The sequence below is a fragment of the Dama dama genome, chromosome 8, assembly GCF_033118175.1.
Source record: "Dama dama isolate Ldn47 chromosome 8, ASM3311817v1, whole genome shotgun sequence".
Taxonomy (NCBI): Eukaryota; Metazoa; Chordata; class Mammalia; order Artiodactyla; family Cervidae; genus Dama; species Dama dama.
In genome coordinates, this window is record NC_083688.1 from 38236130 (window position 1) to 38254116 (window position 17987).

The following is a 17987-nucleotide window of genomic DNA, read 5'->3' on the forward strand; positions in this document are numbered from 1 at the left end:
CTGCACTTCCCCTGAGGACATCAGCCTAAAGAAAATATCCCAAGAAAGACAGACACTGTATGATATCACTTATGTGTGGAATCGAAAAAATACAGCAAACTGGTGAATATAACAAAGCAGCAGCAGACCTGCAGATATAGAGAAGGAACAAGTGGTTACCAGCTCGAGAGGGGGGCAGCAATGTAGGGTGGGGGAATGGGAGGTACAAACTCTCAGATGTAAGACAGGCTCCACGATGTATTGTACAACATGGGGGATATAGCCAGTATTTTGCAATACCTGTATCGTTCCAATTTTAGTATATGTGCCGCCAAAGTGAGCACTGCAATAACTGTAAATGGAAGGTAACCTTTACAAACTGAATAAAAATTTTTAAAAAGAAGATATTCAGAGAATGTCTTACCAATTCAGTCTGCCTTGAAGACGCAGGCAATGAGAAAGAGGAACAAACTGATGGGGTTCTCTGAGCCCACCTTTGAAACCCTTCTCCCCTCTAAGCAGAAGAGCAAGTCCCTCCCTTTAAATAAATCTTTTTCTTCTATGTACATTAAAAAGTGTTTAATTACATTAAAAAAGACACATTTTAATGCCACGCTGTCTTCCCCCTCAGGAAATTTATTCTCATATTTGACTTCAATGCTTTCTTGATATAATTTCCATCCTCATGGAGAAGAAAAGCTGACTGGCATTATCTGTCTTAAAAGTCTGTATTTTTTATGGCCACCACTAAATCTCTTGGACACAACACCTCCTCCAAACACAATATACTCAGTTCCTTTTTCTTTTCTGTGTATATTGCATTTTCCAGTTCTTTGTGTCATTAGGACTGAACTCTTTTAAATTATTAGTATTAGACACTGAAGAGTGCCAGAGGAGAGAGCCAATACTGTGCTTCTGGGAGGGCGGAGAATTTCTTCCAGAGGGAAAGAGAAAATAAATATGTGGAATATATTTACACACAGAAACAACACATAGCTCACTTTAGCTGTATACAAATCATGGTAAAGGAGTATGAGAGACGACTGTGCCCAGAGTTGGTTAGTTATTGTGAGAAGAATGAACAGTGTTTGGAGGCAGTGAGGACCCACCCAGAGTGGAGAAAGTAGAAATCCTCTTTGTTGCTCATCAGCTGTGTTCATTGAACATACCCATCTCCAGCCCTTAGCACAACACCTGGCTCATTTTAGGCTCTCAGTAGCGTTTGTTGACTGGATCACCGACTGACTGTAGTTCTCCAGTAAGGGGAAACCAGTGTGATTTCACTTGTAAATTCGTGATTGATTCTTACATCCTATATACTCTCAGTTGTGGGAGTTTAAGGATTTTAGAGAAGAACTCTAAGTAGCAAAACAGTAACGATATGCTACCGTGCTAGGGTTCATTTCAGTCACCTTCCTTCTAACATTTTCTCCAGCTGACCTTCATGTGTTCCAACCAAGAGAAAAGGCAGGAGCTCACCTTGAAATGAGTTTCCAGCCTACTTGTTCAGTTCACTCTGTCTCTTTTTCTCAGCACTGCTGGCACATGCTTTCATTTTATTTAAGGGACTTCATTACGAAGCAGTTGCCTCTGAAAAAGATGATTCCTCCCATTCAACTACACTCAAACATCCTTCGTCCCCATATTAGATGACCATATTCTGCTGCCCTAGTGATCCCACAGAAAGACTGCATACTAGGTTTGCTTCTCTGCACATATGTTTGGGTCTCAACTTGCAAGTGTTTATATATATTTAAAAATATCTAAATGTAATCTCATATTCTGGATTAGGCCCTTGAGGAGAAAAAGGACATTAGTGAAACAGTTGGTTTCACTGAATAAGGTCTGATTTACATAATTGTTCATTTCTTCATTTTATCAATGAACCATGGCTCACGGTTGTGTAAGATTAGGGGAAGACAGATAATGGGTATAAGGGCACAAACATTTCACAAAGGGAGGCTGTATTGGGAAATCAAGTACATGTGAACATCCTGGTTCTTTTCAAAACAGTTTTTCAAGCATGAGAAAAATTGCAGACTACCAAAGTGTACTTCACATACTTCTAGGCTTTGTAAGATAGACAAAATAAAACAACCCCTGTTCATACCAAGCCTCCTCCTATTCGGTTTCCTCCGAGATCCATTCCACCCCAACCCCCCCACCACCCCGTTCCCAAAGCTTCTGTGCTGATGTCAGAAGTGCCCCTGGCTCTCCCACATCTCTCAGCCCCACATCCCCCAGGGCCGCACTTGCTCTCCCCAGCACAAGCACTTGCTGTTCCGCACAGATAAATCTCAATGCTTTATCCCGTCCCCCAGCAGCCTGCCCCGTGCTGGCCAGTGACATCACCATCCTGACATCCCAGCTGGGTATCTTAGAATCACCTGCAGTTCCTTCCTCCTTTTTCACCCATTCCACGTGTGGTCAGTCCTCCCAAAGGGCCTCTTGTGTCTATGCACTCACCCCTTTCCTTTTGCCTTGCGGTTACCCTGAGCCACAGGTGCCTGGTCAGGACTGTCCCTGCCTGCAGTCTTGCCACCCTCCCCACTGCCTTCAGGAAGAGGGCATGACCCAGCACATCAGTGTCACTTTCCTTCTTTTAAAAAGTAACAATTGGCCTATATTGCTGCTGGCCTAAACAGTAATAAGTACCTACCCAGAAGAACAATGTATTATACAGCTAAATAGACAGTCAGTTCATACCCGCCTCTCTCCTTCTTCCATCCTTATCTCCAGGAAGGTAGAGGAAGCACAGGCCTTTGCAGTCAGAAAGTCCTGGCCTTGAAGCCCAGCTCTATGACACTGGGCAAAATAGTCTTTGCCTCTGAGCCTCAGTTTCCGCTTATGTCAAATGGAGGTGGTGCCTACCACGTGGGGCTGTTGTGAGAACCAAAATGAGATGTTTATTGAGGGCCATACCCAAAGCAGGCTCTTCTCATTGTTAACCCTGTAGGGGCCATGAGGAACAGGCCTGTTGACGATCTCTGTACCATATGTGTGTGAACCGGGGCCTCTCAGTAGGAAAGCTTCATCCCACATGGAGGGACTGAGCACCTCCCCTGCACCCTTCCCAGCTGGGCAGGGACTGCGTGCCGCCTCCTGTCACATGTGCAGCCCCAAACCATCCGAGTTGAAGGGATCCCAGCCTCAGGAAGTGAATCCTGTTCTTCAGAGACAAGGACCGTCACTCACTGGTCTGTTATCTCTCTGTGGATGAAACAGGGATTTTCAGCAGAATTCTTCAGAATCGATCATTCTTCCTAGGAGAGAGCCAAACTATTAACACAAAATGCCTATCAGGGGCCTCCCTGCCGGGGGCTTTTTCTCATTGGTTCAATGCCCTTTCTTTCTTCAGTGGCCTAGTACAGTAGCTGGCACATATCTGTGCTTAATCAGAATCGAATGGATAGAAAGATGAATGGAAGGATGAAGGACTTAATCTCTAGGATTTGTCCAGTAATGCGCACTTAATTGAAAGACTGAATAATGAACTCCCCAATGAGCTAGGTATTGGACCCGTGGTTTCTAAACCTTGGCTGCTCTAATCACCAGGAGAGTTTTTGTTATAAGACTGATTTCTGGGTTCTACTGATTCTTATGCCCTATTATTGTCTAAAAGCTCCCAAGTAATTCTAATAGACAGCCAAGGTGGGCACCTACCATGCTGGACCAATCTAAAAGTACGTACCCCATGCATAGCTCTTACATCCAGTCACCATGTTGTAATTAACAGCTTATGATCTTTCCCTCACTTGACTTTATGCTCCTTGAGCTCTGATACTGGGACTGTTAACTGTCTTCCAGTGCCTGGCACAGTGCTTGGCATATAGTAGATCATCATAAACGTTTGTTAAGTTGATGGTTTTTTTCATTTGGGTGGTTCTATGCAATTTTCTTGTATCCTAAGGCAAAGACAGAAAATGCTAGCACTGTGAGTTTTGTTTTATATGAGCGTGTGTGTGTGTGTGTGTCTGTGTCTGTGTATGTCGTGTTTTCTAGCCATCTATGCTTTGGTATCTATATACTTGTCCCTAATTCATTTTTTTTTTCATGTTCACTCACTGTCCCTTTTCCAGATGCCATGAACTGACAGCATCTAAAGATATTGGGCTTTGTCAGGGAGCCTCAACTTGAAATATTCTGTCCAATTATTTCCATCCATACCTGGTCTCCAAAGCTCATCACTATACATGTGAGAGGATAGTTCATTAATGGGAGGTCTGGCACCACCATCCCCACTAATGAAAGCCACAGGAGCCTCTAGAAAAAGACACACAGGTTGCTACTCTAGTTGATTTTCTCAACTCCACAGTCTGTTCATTTAGACATAGAATAATAGAGCTGGAAAGATATTTAAGATACCGAGTTCAGTCATCTTCATTAAACAATGAAGACTCTGAAGCTACATGGGTTTTAGGACTTGCCTGAGATGACTCACCTTTCCGGACCAGAGCTGGTGCAGGAAGCCTGGCGCTCTGGTCCTCAGGCCTGGACCACTGCGCTGTACTCCTAGCATCTTAGAGTACCTCATAAATCAAAGATCACACTTTTACTTCCTCTTTGGTATCTGTGTTAGAAAGAAAAATACCTGGAAAAAGGTATTATTATATGTTTCTCAGAGGATGTGGGAAGGAGGAATTATTAGGTGGAAAGGGATTCTTGAATGAGAACTTAGAAACTTCTCAGAAAAAGTGTTTTGTGGCAGTACCACAATTTGTGTTTCTGTCCTTGTTTTCAGAATTTTCCCCAGAGAATACCTCCTTCAACAGATCCACCTGTATTCCCTCGCAGATCTGCAGCAGGTAAGCACTTCATGGGGCCATTTCATGTCTGTTTCCTCCCTGGGGACGTGTTTTTGTTGACTGTGTTCTTGGTTACCGAATTCTCCCATCATTGGTGTAGTTATATTGACAAGCCCAGATAATTATTGTCTATTCAGAATGAGAAAACTTAATGTAAAAAGATATTATAGGACAATAAGAAATGCTGACTAAGATTTAGAGAAACTGGAGCTCTCGTACACTTGCTGGTAGGAAGGGTAAGTGGTGCAGCCACTTAGGAAAATAGTTGGGCAATCCCTTGAAAAGTTAAATGTAGAGATTCCCTGTGAGCCAGCCATTCCACTCCTAGGCACATACCCTAGAGAACTGAAAACATATGTCCACATAAAAACTTGTACGGGAGTGTTCAAACATCATTATTCATGATAGCTAAAAAATGGCAACAACTTGAGTGTTCATTAGCTAATGAATGGATTAAAAAAATGTTGTATATCCCCTTAAAGCAATAGTATTTGGACATAAAAAGGAATGAAGGGTACATTCATTGAGAACATCATGCTGAAAGAAGCCAGACAGAAAAGGATACATATTTATGGTCCTTATTTTATGTAGACTTTTCTTAGAATGTCCAAAAGAGGCCAATCCTTAGAGACAAAGAAGGTGAGTCATTGCCAGTGCCTAGGACAAACCATGGGGTGAGGAGTGGCTGCCGATGGTGTGGGGCTTCCTTTGGGGATGATGAAAACGTCTGGAATTAGTTGTGATGGTTGCACAACTTTGTAACTGTACTAAAAGCTAGTGAATTGTATACTTCAAAAGAGTGAATTTTATGGTAGGTGAATTGAATCAGTAAAAAAAAAAATTGTACAAGGAAAAAAGACATCAAGGACAATGAATATATTAAACTCTGACTTGTGTTCAAGCCAAACAGTTGGATGATGTTACTTTAAAAAAAAAAAAACAGAACAGAGCATGTACGAGTAAAAATCATCTTTCTATACTTTTATTAGTATACGTATATCCTTTCAATGATTGACTAAGTTAACAGCCAGGAAGAAAACCAACCCAAAGTTCTGAATATCTTAGGCTTTGCTTAATCATTTAAATCAACAGCTCATTCTCTAACAAATTTTGAGATGCTACATGAAAACCTTGCTTTCTTTTCCATATTTTCTGGATTCTTCAAGAGTCAATTACATAATAATAATCAGTTCAGTTCAGTTCAGTCGCTCAGTCAAGTCTGACTCTTTGCAACCCCATGGACTGCAGCACGCCAGGACTCCCTGTCCATTACCAACTCCCGGACTTTACCCAAATTCATGTCCATTGAGTTGGTGCTGCCATCCAACCATCACATCCTCTATCATCCCCTTCTCCTCCTGCCCTCAATCTTTCCCAGCATCAGGGTCTTTTCAAATGAGTCAGCTTTTTGCATCACGTGGCCAAAGTATTGGAGTTTCAGCTTCAGCATCAGTCCTTCCAATGAACACTCAGGGCTGATCTCCTTTAGGATGGACTGGTTGGATCTCCTTGCAGTCCAAGGGATTCTCAAAGTCTTCTCCAACACCACAGTTCAAAAGCATCAATTCTTTGGTGCTAAGCTTTCTTTTTTTTTTTTTTTTTTTATTATTATTATTTTTTCCAGTGGGTTTTGTCATACATTGATATGAATCAGCCATGGATTTACATGTATTCCCAATCCCGATCCCCCCTCCCACCTCCCTCTCCACCCGATTCCTCTGGGTCTTCCCAGTGCACCAGGCCGGAGCACTTGTCTCGTGCATCCCACCTGGGCTGGTGATCTGTTTCACCATAGATAGTATACATGCTGTTCTTTTGAAATATCCCACCCTCACATTCTCCCACAAAGTTCAAAAGTCTGTTCTGTATTTCTGTGTCTCTTTTTCTGTTCTGCATATAGGGTTATCGTTATCACCTTTCTAAATTCCATATACATGTGTCAGTATGCTGTAATGTTCTTTATCTTTCTGGCTTACTTCACTCTGTATAAGGGGCTCCAGCTTCATCCATCTCATTAGGACTGGTTCAAATGAATTCTTTTTAATGGCTGAGTAATATTCCATGGTGTATATGTACCACAGCTTCCTTATCCATTCATCTGCTGATGGGCATCTAGGTTGCTTCCATGTCCTGGCTATTATAAACAGTGCTGCGATGAACATTGGGGTGCACGTGTCTCTTTCAGATCTGGTTTCCTCAGTGTGTCTGCCCAGAAGTGGGATTGCTGGGTCATATGGCAGTTCTATTTCCAGTTTTTTAAGAAATCTCCACACTGTTTTCCATAGCGGCTGTACTAGTTTGCTAAGCTTTCTTTATAGTCCAACTCTCACATCCATACATGACCACTGGAAAAACCATAGCCTTGACTAGACAGACCTTTGTTGGCAAAGTAATGTCTCTGCTTTTTAATATGCTGTCTAGGTTGGTCATAACTTTCCTTCCAAGGAGTAAGCGTCTTTTAATTTCATGGCTGTGGTCACCATCTGCAGTGAATTTGGAGCCAGAAAAAAAAACATAAAGCCAGCCACTGTTTCCACTGTTTCCCCATCTATTTGCCATGAAGTGATGGGACCAGATGCCATGATCTTAGTTGTCTGAATGTTGAGCTTTAAACCAACTTTTTCATTCTCCTCTTTCACTTTCATCAAGAGGCTCTTTAGTTCTTCTTCACTTTCTGCCATAAGGGTGGTGTCATCTGCATATCTGAGGTTATTGATATTTCTCCCAGCAATCTTGATTCCAGCTTGTGCTTCATCCAGCCCAGCGTTTCTCATGATGTACTCTGCATATAAGTTAAAGAAGCAGGGTGATAATATACAGCCTTGATGTACTCCTTTTCCTATTTGGAACCAGTCTGTTGTTGCATGTCCAGTTCTAACTGTTGCTTCCTGACCTGCATACAGGTTTCTCAAGACGCAGGTCAGGTGGTCTGGTATCCCCATCTCTTTAAGAATTTTCCACAGTTTATTGTGATCCACACAGTCAAAGGCTTTGGAATAGTCAATAAAGCAGAAATAGATGTTTTTCTGGAACTCTTCTTGCTTTTTCAATGATCCAACAAGTGTTAGCAATTTGATCTCTGGTTCCTCTGTCTTTTCTAAAACCAGCTTGAACATCTGGGAGTTCACAGTTCATGTATGGTTGAAACCTGGCTTGGAGAATTTTGAACATTACTTTATTAGTGTGTGAGATGAGTGCAATTAAGTGGTAGTTTGAACATTCTTTGGGATTGCCTTTCTTTGGGATTAGAATGAAAACTGACCTTTTCCAGTCCTGTGACCACTGCTGAGTTTTCCAAATTTGCTGACATATTGAGTGCAACACTTTCACAGCATCATCTTTTAGGATTTGAAATAGCTCAACTGGAATTCCATCACCTCCACTAGCTTTGTTTGTAGTGATGCTTCCTAAGGCCCACTTGACTTCACATTACAGCATGTCTGGCTCTAGGTGAGTGATCACACTGTCGTGATTATCTGAGTTGTGAAGATCTTTTTTGTACAGTTCTTCTGTGTATTCTTGCCACATCTTCTTAATATCTTCTTCTTCTGTTAGGTCCATACCATTTCTGTCCTTTATTGAGCCCATCTTTGCATGATATGTTCCCTTGGTATCTCTAATTTTCTTGAAGAGATCTCGTCTTTCCCATTCTATTGTTTTCCTCTATTTCTTTGCATTGATCCCTGAGGAAGACTTTCTTATCTCTCCTTGCTATTCTTTGGAACTCTGCCTTCAAATGGGTAAATCTTCCCTTTTCTCCTTTGCTTTTCACTTCTCTTCTTTTCACAGCTATTTGTAAGGCCTCCTCAGAGAGCCATTTTGCTTTTTTTGCATTTCTTTTTCTTGGGGATGGTCTTGATCCCTGTCTCCTGTACAGTGTCACGAACCTCTGTCCATAGTTCATGAGGCACTCAATCGGATCTAGTCCCTTAAACCTATTTCTCATTTCCACTGTATAATCATAAGGGATTTGATATAGGTCATACCTGAATGGTCTAGTGCTTTTCCCTACTTTCTTCAATTTAAGTCTGAATTTGGCAATAAGGAGTTCATGATCTGAGCCACAGTCAGCTCCTGGTCTATTATATAATAATAATAATAGTAGTAACTGTGACAACCTTCAGAACATATCAAACTGCTGTGATTCAGTTCTTTTCTTTGTTGTTTTGCCCTGAAGAAAGAAGGTCAACTTAATCTGTGTCCAAATCCTTCACTCATTTTCAAGACCTAAAAAACAAATAAAACCTTGAAATGTAATTTCACCTCAAGGATTTTATGTTTGTTGTTGTTGTTGTTGATTTTGCTCCCCCAGAGGTAGGCAACTTATTTTAATGGTAGGAATAGTTTTAGAGTGTTTATTAGAGAGGGCTGAGAGGACACTAGGGTTTTGATTTTCACTTGTGCATCCAACTTAAATCTATTTGCGCCTACTAGCTCTCTCCACCCCTTCAGTCCTGCTACCCTTTACCACATAATCAAACGGTGATCTGCTGGCTGGTGTGGAAAGAGATGCAGTTTTAATTGTGATTGCCCAGTGGTATTCACGGGGAGGAATTGGTTACAAGACCCAGTGTACACCTATGTATTTCTAGGATCAGGATCAGTGATCTAAGGACCCAGATTCTTGGCACTGGAGAAGTGAGTTTAAAGGCACCGGTGGTGTATTCTTGTAAAGGTGGTTGGAAATGGAATGAGTAGGCTCCAAAGTGAGTACTTTTTGAGGAAGCCTTTCAAAAAACAAGTTTTGATACCAGATGAAGAGGAAGAATCAGTAATTCCATATTCATTTTGGGGTGTCAAAGTAGTGTAGCTATTTGGCATAATAAAGCTTTCTCTTTTAAAAAGCTCTCTTATACCCTGCTGTCTTTTTTCTTTTTTTTCCCCCTTGTAATAATCAAACCATACAGTGCCAAGCAGCTTACCTAAATCAGTGGCAGTGGTATTCTTGGTGGGCCAGACCATTAGCCTCAGAGCCCCATAAGCAGCTTAATCAGTTTCAGCCTCCATCGTAAAGCAGTAGAGGCAATCAACAGCTTATCAAACTCCCTGTCGGCGGGGGTGGCCAGAGCTCCATGCGTCTGTTTACTCCACAGTTCACTCTAACCTGGTTCTTTGTGCCTGGCTTTAAGATCTCCAAACCTATCATACTGAGAGGAAGTTTAATTCAATTACTTTTTCTGCCTGAGGTGGGTTAAATTGGATTTAGCTTTTGATCTATCTACATCTAGGCTATCAGTACTGAAGGAAACCTGTGCCCCATCTTCCCTTGGTTTCAGAGTAAATGTCTGGTCTGTTTTCTGAATCTGAACTGTTCTTGCAAATAGATAAGAGAAGTAAACACAAGAATGGGGAAAAAAATATTACTGCTTTGTGACAGTGCGTGTCAGACATAGCAGGATATCCCACCTCACTAACCGAGCTGCCAGCCCCAGGTCGTCATGTACCATTTCCCCCTCTGTCTGGGTGCTATGCCACCCTCTTTCAAGTCAGCTTCAGGAGTTTCAGAGTAAGTTATTTCCTCCATTCAATTCCCATCCTCACTCCTAAAATAAAGGTCTCTGTAAAAGCATCCTTGGACAGCAAGGAGATCACACCAGTCAATCCTAAAGGAAATCAACCCTGAATATTCATTGGAAGGACTGATGCTGAAGCTGAAGCTCCAATACTTTGGCTACCTGATGCGCAGAGCTGACTTATTGGAAAAGACACGGATGCTGGGAAAGATTGAGGGCAGGAAGAGAACAAGGCGACAGAGGATGAGATGGTTGGAAGACCATCATCAAGTCAATGGACACGAGTTTGAGCAAACTCCAGAAGATGGTGATGGACAGGGAAGCCTGGCATGCTGCAGTTCATGGGCTCACAAAGAGTAGGACATGACTTAGCAATGGAACAACAAATAAAAGTGTCTCTTCTATCAAGTGAAATGACTGTAGAAAAATGAATGTCAGTTTATAAATTTTGCAAGGGAGAGGAAGAAACTCAAGTAAGTAACTGAAGAATTAATCTTGAATAATGGAAATGGCAACCCACTCCAGTATTCTTGCCTGGAAAATCCCATGGACAGAGGAGCCTGGCAGGGTACAGTCCACGGGGTTCCAAGAGTCAGATGCAACTTAGCGACTGAACCACGACTACAAATGTCAATATAAGTATCCTTCCTAAGGGCCAAGATTCCTTTCTACAAATTTCTCTGAAGTGAATTTGAGTTTTCCCATTAAAAAACAAAATGTAAATATCTTCCTCTCCAGAGAGAAACAGAAAGGTAAAAATTGAATAAACATGATAAAAGGGGATTTATAATTTAAGTATATATCCAAAAATCTTAAAATAATACAGCACACAATGCTACCACCCTAACTAAAGACACTGAGAGAATTGTGGTATCAAAAAATGTGCAACCTTTTTCTTTCTCACTGTTTTCATGTTTATAAGTAATAGTCCCCAAAGTTTTAGCAGCTAGATTCACTTCAGCAAATCAGCAGATTTCAAACTCCCTTAATGCCTCTGATATTACACTCAAGAAAAAATTGCCCCCTCTTCTTAGTATTTGAAGTCATTGGTCTCTTTGCATGCACTCTGTCTACTTTTGTACACTTGAACGTGGGAAATAAATAGCACGAACTGACACTCCTCAGCAAATGAGACTTCCTCTAGTTGTTCTGGGCACTTGAATCACCTGCCCACTGGCCAGTGAGTGGTGTTGCCAATTATTGGCACCATTTGTAGCTTATGACAGTGCCAAATCCTTGTCTTTTTTTTTTTAACCATTTATTTTGTATTGGTGTATAACTGGATATAATCCAGTATATTGGATATGCTGGAAAAGATTGAGGGCAGAAGAAGAGGGCATCAGAGGATGAGATGGCTGGATGGCATCACCATTGCAATGGACATGAACTTGGGCAAACTTCAGGAGATGGTGAAGGACAGGGAAGCCTGGCGTGCTGCAGTCCATGGGGTCGCAAAGAGTCGGACATGACTGGGCAACTGAGCAACAACAATAATAGCTGATTAGCAATGTTTTGATATTTTCAGGTGGATAGCAAAGAGACTCAGCCATACATTCTGAATCCATTCTCCCCCAAACTCCCCTCCCATCCAGGCTGCCACATAACATTGAGCAGAGTTCCCTGGGCTATACAGTAGGACCTTGTTGGTTATCCATTTTGAATATTGTAGTGTGTACGTGTCCATCCCTAATTATCCCTTCCCCCCATTCTTCCCACCCCACCCCCCCGGCAACCATAAGTTCCTTTTCTAAGTCTATGAGTCTATTTTGTAAATAAGTTCATGTGTATCATTTCTTTTTAGATTCCACATATAAGGGATGTCATATGACATTTCTCTTGCTCTGGCTTACTTGTCTTTTTATCTCACTGGTAAATAAGCTGCTCACTGGCTTTTACTAGCGGGTGGCAAATGTAATAGTTAACTCCCACAGTCATTCCTAATCAGTGGCGGGGCTTCCCAGGTGGCTCAGATGGTAAAGAGTCTGTCTACAATGCAGGAGATGTAGGTTCAATCCCTGGGTCAGGAAGATCCCCTGGAGAAGGAAATGGCAGCCCACTCGTAATCTTGCCTGGGAAATCCCACGGACCAAGGAGTCTGGTGGGCTACAGTCCATGGGCTCGCAAAAGACATGACTTAGCAACTAAAGCAACACAACAATCAGTGACAGCTTTGTAACATGTAAGACAGGACAAGTACTTCTCTTGTCCTAGTAGCCGGGCACAGAACTTGGGGGCAGAGACTCTCTGAATCCCAGGAGCTGGGGGATGGGGTGGGTACACCAGCTTGAGTTATTCACTGAAGTTTGGAATTGCAAATGAATTTCTGTTCAGTAAAGTAGATATTGCTAGAAAACCATGCGATCTTTGCTCCTTGAATATAAATCTGACAGAATGTGCTATTTTTTTTTTCAAATAAAATCTTACAAATTTTCAGGAGGTTTGAATGCATAGTGGTGTTTTAAAATAACACAGCAGTTCCTCGGAAAGGATTTGGCAGGCAATGTCTATCTTAAGCATGTGAGAATGAATGGACAAGTGTTGGTGCATGTTTTTAATGGGGAAACAAGGCTGCTTTTTTAGAGATTTTTTTCCCAGTTTGATGCTTTGAGAAAGGAAAGTAGAATAGAATTTGTGTTTCGTTATTTTCAATCTGCCCAGCATTATCGGGGATTCGTGGGAAGGCTTTACAACAGGAATACAACAAAAAGATACACTCCAGTGGGACAGCAGAAGCAATCCCATAACCCTCCATACTTGGCTTTTTGTATTCGTTCTCCCCTTCCTCTGTTGCACGTGTGACAACCGTCTCCTTACTCAGATCCCTTTGGCTCTTTTAACACTGATAAGCAAATCCCACATTTTATCAGTAGAATACATTAGTATATGCAAGTTAGCATTCACTAGATCCTAGCTGCTCTCAAGGAGCAAATCAGAACCACGGTTTAATATGTCATTCCTCAGGCTGTGTAAGTGATAGGAGGCTTCTTCTAAAGTTCTTTCTACTTGCTGAAAGGAAAGGTCAGACTTGACTTCTAAATTTTGGCTACCTGTGCTGTTCTGACAAAAGCCTAAGATGCATGTAAATGACTAACTCTTCTGGTGTTACTCACCTTTGGGACGTGTGTAAGTTAAGCAATGAATGATTCCATTTGTACACGATTCATGAGAAAGGATACGGCGTGATCCCAGGGGTGAGGCAGTTGGTGAGAACAGTCCTTCCCCACCCACTCCCTCCACCACTCACCGCCTCACCTGCCAACACACACACACACACACACACACTTCTTGTGGGGCAATCTCAGAACTGATTTCCCCATTTTTCACCTTCCCTGGGCCCTAACTTTCCAGACTAGCCCCTACGTCCAGCTTAAGACAATGCAATTCTAGCTAATATGAAACACAGGCATATTTCATTTTATTACACTTTGCAGATATTGTGTTTTTCACCAGTTGAAGGTTGGTGGCGACCCCACGTTGACAGATAGTGATCAGCATTTTTTATTAATAAAGTATTTTTTAATTAAGATATGTGTGTTTTTTTTTAGACATAATGCTTGTACACTTAATAGCAGTTTAGTGGAAAACCAGAAAATTCATGTGACTCACTTGACAATGATACTTGCTTTATCTCAGTGGTCTGGAACCGAGCCCACCGTGTCTCTGAGGTATGCCTATATATTTCCTGAGAGGAGTAAATTATTGTTTTAGCACAAATTCTTTTGTCTTATTAAGTTGACAGCACAGAATGATACCTGAGGGGAGATAAATTCCGATAGGTGAGTTTTAATTATGAAAAAAGGTGGAAGAATCTGAACTTTGGAGTACTTACTAAAGACATGTGAAGTGGGAAGAGTGCTGGAGCGGAGGACCCATAGCCCTCAAGAGCCATGGGGTGGGGGGGTGGTAAATCAGATGCCTGCTGCCTTCCTAGAGGGGCCTCGGGTGGTCTGAATTGTTTGTTTTATGCTAAAGCAGTGAACATTTATACTAAGCAACTGAGCATGTGAATGTTCAAATGACACAATGGATGGATGGATGAATGGATGGATGGATAAATACACACACATGGACATACACTGTCCCGAACTCATTAGCACTCTCTCCCCATAAAAGAAAAGCAAACAAACTAATTTAACATAAGCCCGTAAACAAAACAATGTTAGAAATGCTGCTTTGTAAAAACAATGCACAGAATTCTGAAAGCAAATAAAATCTCAGTGTTTTACGTATTGGAGCAACAGTAGGTTGTTCGATGTTGCAAATTTTCTGAACACTGAACCTTCCCGAACAGCTCACTGACTTTTCAGTTAGCTTTTTCTCTAGTTCCCCACTCCCACAGAGCTCAGGAATTGTCCTCCTTGGGGCCTAAACATTTGTCAGAATTGGCTCCTGAAGAAATCATACAAGCGGTGGCCAGCCCTACCATGAAGATTTTCTAGTGTGTTCTTGCTAGTGAATATGATCACAAAAGGTGACGTTTAAGGCATTTCGAGGCCATTTTTTAAAACCAGACTTGGCCGAATTCTTCTCTGAGGAAGTATGCAAGTTATTTTGCACGGCTCTGCCCCACCAAGCAAATACAGAATCAGAGAATGTTATTCTCTGTGGGCGCTATTCACAGAGTCAGCAGACAAAGGCTGAGCCTGAGTGGGCACCCAGCGCAGCTGCCCTTTCACCGAAGAAGTAACAGGTGATGACCTTTATTCACACAGGGGCTGACGTCTTTGAATCCACAGCCCCCAGGAACACAGCGCCTTGGTGCCCACAACCCAGTCAGTGGTGCCGAGACCTCAGGAGCCCGAGGAACTTGTATTCATAGCCTCTCAGCACCCCTGGTCCCCGCGCCATTGTCCACCCAGGCCTTAGCGGACAGGATAACTAATTAGGAGCATTGGGATTTAACCAGCAGAAAAACAAAGCGTGACAGCTTGCCTGAGTTGCTTCACGGCCAGAACCTGTGTCCCCTGTAGCCATCACAGCCTTCAGAAACTCCTGAGTAAAATCTGGGGCAAGACGGGGACGAGGCCTCCATTAAAACATCACTAAATCTCTGTGAGCAACTTTCATCAGGGTCAGTCCAACCAGTGAATGAGTTAGGAGAGAGAACCATAAGTTATCATACTTGCCATTTTTACAACACAGAGATATAAGGAGGAAAAATACTTCCAAAAAGTTCAAGAAGAGAAGCACATGAAGTCAGTTATAATTCTTAAGGTTATTTCCTATACAGCCCGAGAGACATAAGGAAGCAAACTCCCTTATCATACGTGATATGCTCACAGGGAATAGCCTTAGGCTGCAGAAAGGTGTTTGGGTACATTTCTGTCGTGTTTCTTTTATTGTCCTGGTCAAACTTCCGTTATGCCACCAACAGCCAGCATGAAAGGGGGTTCCAAGAGTCCTTCTGACTCTTCCTTTTTATTTCGTTCAATTCAATAATCGTGTGTGCCAGGCACTGTGCTGGGAACAGAAGGTGAGTGAGTCACACAGCTCCTTCCTTCACTGAGCTCACAGGCTCAGGAGGAGGCAGACAAGCAGTTTTTAAGTTCAGGAGGAGCTAGAGTCAGGAAACACATCTAAACTAGTGTGGAAGGTTATATTCCACAAAGATATCCATAACTGTATCTCCCATCCCACATGCCCTTCTTACACTGTGACTTTGACATTCTTCCTATTGAGAAGGGGTATCTGGTTTTATTGTTGTTGTTGTTGTTTCTGAATTTGGATGGGCCTGGAGAAGGCAATGGCACCCCACTCCAGTACTCTTGGCTGGAAAATCCCATGGACAGAGGAGCCTGATAGGCTGCAGTCCATGGGGTCGAGAAGAGTCAGACACGACTGAGCAACTTCACTTTCACTTTTCACTTTCATGCATTGGAGAAGGAAATAGCAATCCACTCCAGTGTTCTTGCCTGGAGAATCCCAGGGACGGCAGAACCTGGTGGGCTGCCGTCTATGGGGTCGCACAGAGTCGGACACGACTGAAGCGACTTAGCAGCAGCAGCAACAGCGTGACCATGGAAGTGATGCTATGTGACTTCAAGGCTAGGTCTTAAAAAGTGATACAGCTTCAAGCTGGTTCTCTTTGGGAACGCTCACTCTTGTAAACCAGCCGCCATGTTGTAAGGAAGTCCATATTAGCCCATGCAGAGTCCCTGCAGAAAGAGGTCACATGTAGTCATTCCAGCTGACAGCCATCATCAGCCAACAGACATGTGAGTAAAGATACATCCAAATGACTCCTACCACCCCTAGCCTTCAAGTCTTTTCAGCAGAGGCTCCAATGAGGCTGCAGGTATCATGGAGGAAAGACAAGCCATCTCACTGTGTCCTGCCTGAAAGCCTGACCTATAGAATCTGAACATAATGACTGTTTTACACCACTAGGTTTTTGGGTAATTTGTTTACAAGCAATAGTAACTGGAACACCCAGTAACTTGGCCATCAGAGAAGGCTTCTGAGTGGCTGTGATTCTAAATTAAAATGTGAAGCTCTATAGATGTGAGCAGGTGCCAGGCAATGGGAAGAGGACTTCCAGGCCATGGTAGCCTCGAACCCTTCTGTGACCTAACCCATGGAGAGAGGCAAGCAGGAAAAATTTGTTACTGACTTGGACCTTTACAAAGAGTAGTTTTCATTACTGATTCTGACAGTTCGTCTGCATGCTTCAGGATATTGATAAATTCTCTCAGAACATTCACGGGACAAGTATGATGGTATCGCATCAACCTCCTCAGAAATGACTCTGAGATGTGCCTCAAGCAACAAGGAGTGTGACATTTATAATCTTTTCACCCCACCTGCACATCTGAAACGTGAACCCAGGTCTCCATCAGACTCTAGCAGGGTGTTCTCTCTATTCGTTTATTCATTCAGCAAATATTTATTAAGCACATACTATGTGCCCAGAGCCCTGAAGTTGAGAGGGCTCATTTTCTCAGAAAAGGACTAGCATTACCTGATGGTTATGGTTAAACCCCTGTATTCTGCCTGAGTGCCAAGAATTAGTAGAGACTACCTATAGTTCTACTTCAATCTGGTGACACCCAGTAGGGTGTTACCCCTTGATGCTTCATGCCAGCCATTCTACCACATTTGTGGCTGGTCTTCAAAGAGCAGAGGGATAATAATAAGAAGGCTATGTCCAGTCAGGAGTTGGGGGCTAAGGAGGTTTCTAGCATGTTCAAAGTTCATTTGCTTGGCCATTATTAAAAAGTCTATTGTCCAGTCACTAAATCGTGTCCGACTCTTTGCAACCCCATGGACTGCAGTACTCCAGGCTTGTTTGTCCTTCACTATCTCCAGGAGCTTGCTCAAACTCATGTCCATTGAGTCAGTGATGCCATCCAACCATCTCATCCTCTGTCAACCCCTTCTCCTTCCCTTAATCTTTCTCAACAACAGGGTCTTTTCCAATGAACATTCAGGGTTGATTTCCTTTAGGATTGACTGGTTTGCTCTCCTAGCAGTGCCAGGGACTCTCAAGAGTCTTCTCCAACAGCACAATTCAGAAACATCAATTCTTCAGTGCACAGCCTTCTTTATGGTCCAACTCTCATATCCATACATGACTACAGGAAAAAAATAGTAGCTTTTTTGGACCTTTGTTGGCAAGTGATGTCTCTGCTTTTTAGTACACTGTCTAGGTTTGCTATAGCTTTCCTTCCAAGGAGCAAACATCTTTTAATTT

At 42.5% G+C, this 17987-nt stretch overlaps 1 protein-coding gene across 3 annotated transcripts in view; it reads left to right on the plus strand.

Moving 5' to 3' along the window:
* PLEKHM3 (pleckstrin homology domain containing M3) overlaps positions 1–17987 on the plus strand; it is a 197988-nt gene that overhangs the window by 103465 nt on the left and 76536 nt on the right. For all 3 annotated transcript variants that reach the window (XM_061148886.1, XM_061148887.1, XM_061148888.1), the window contains exon 6: positions 4721–4784. In XM_061148886.1, the coding sequence (XP_061004869.1) occupies positions 4721–4784 (64 nt within the window). The remainder of the gene's footprint in view (positions 1–4720; positions 4785–17987) is intronic.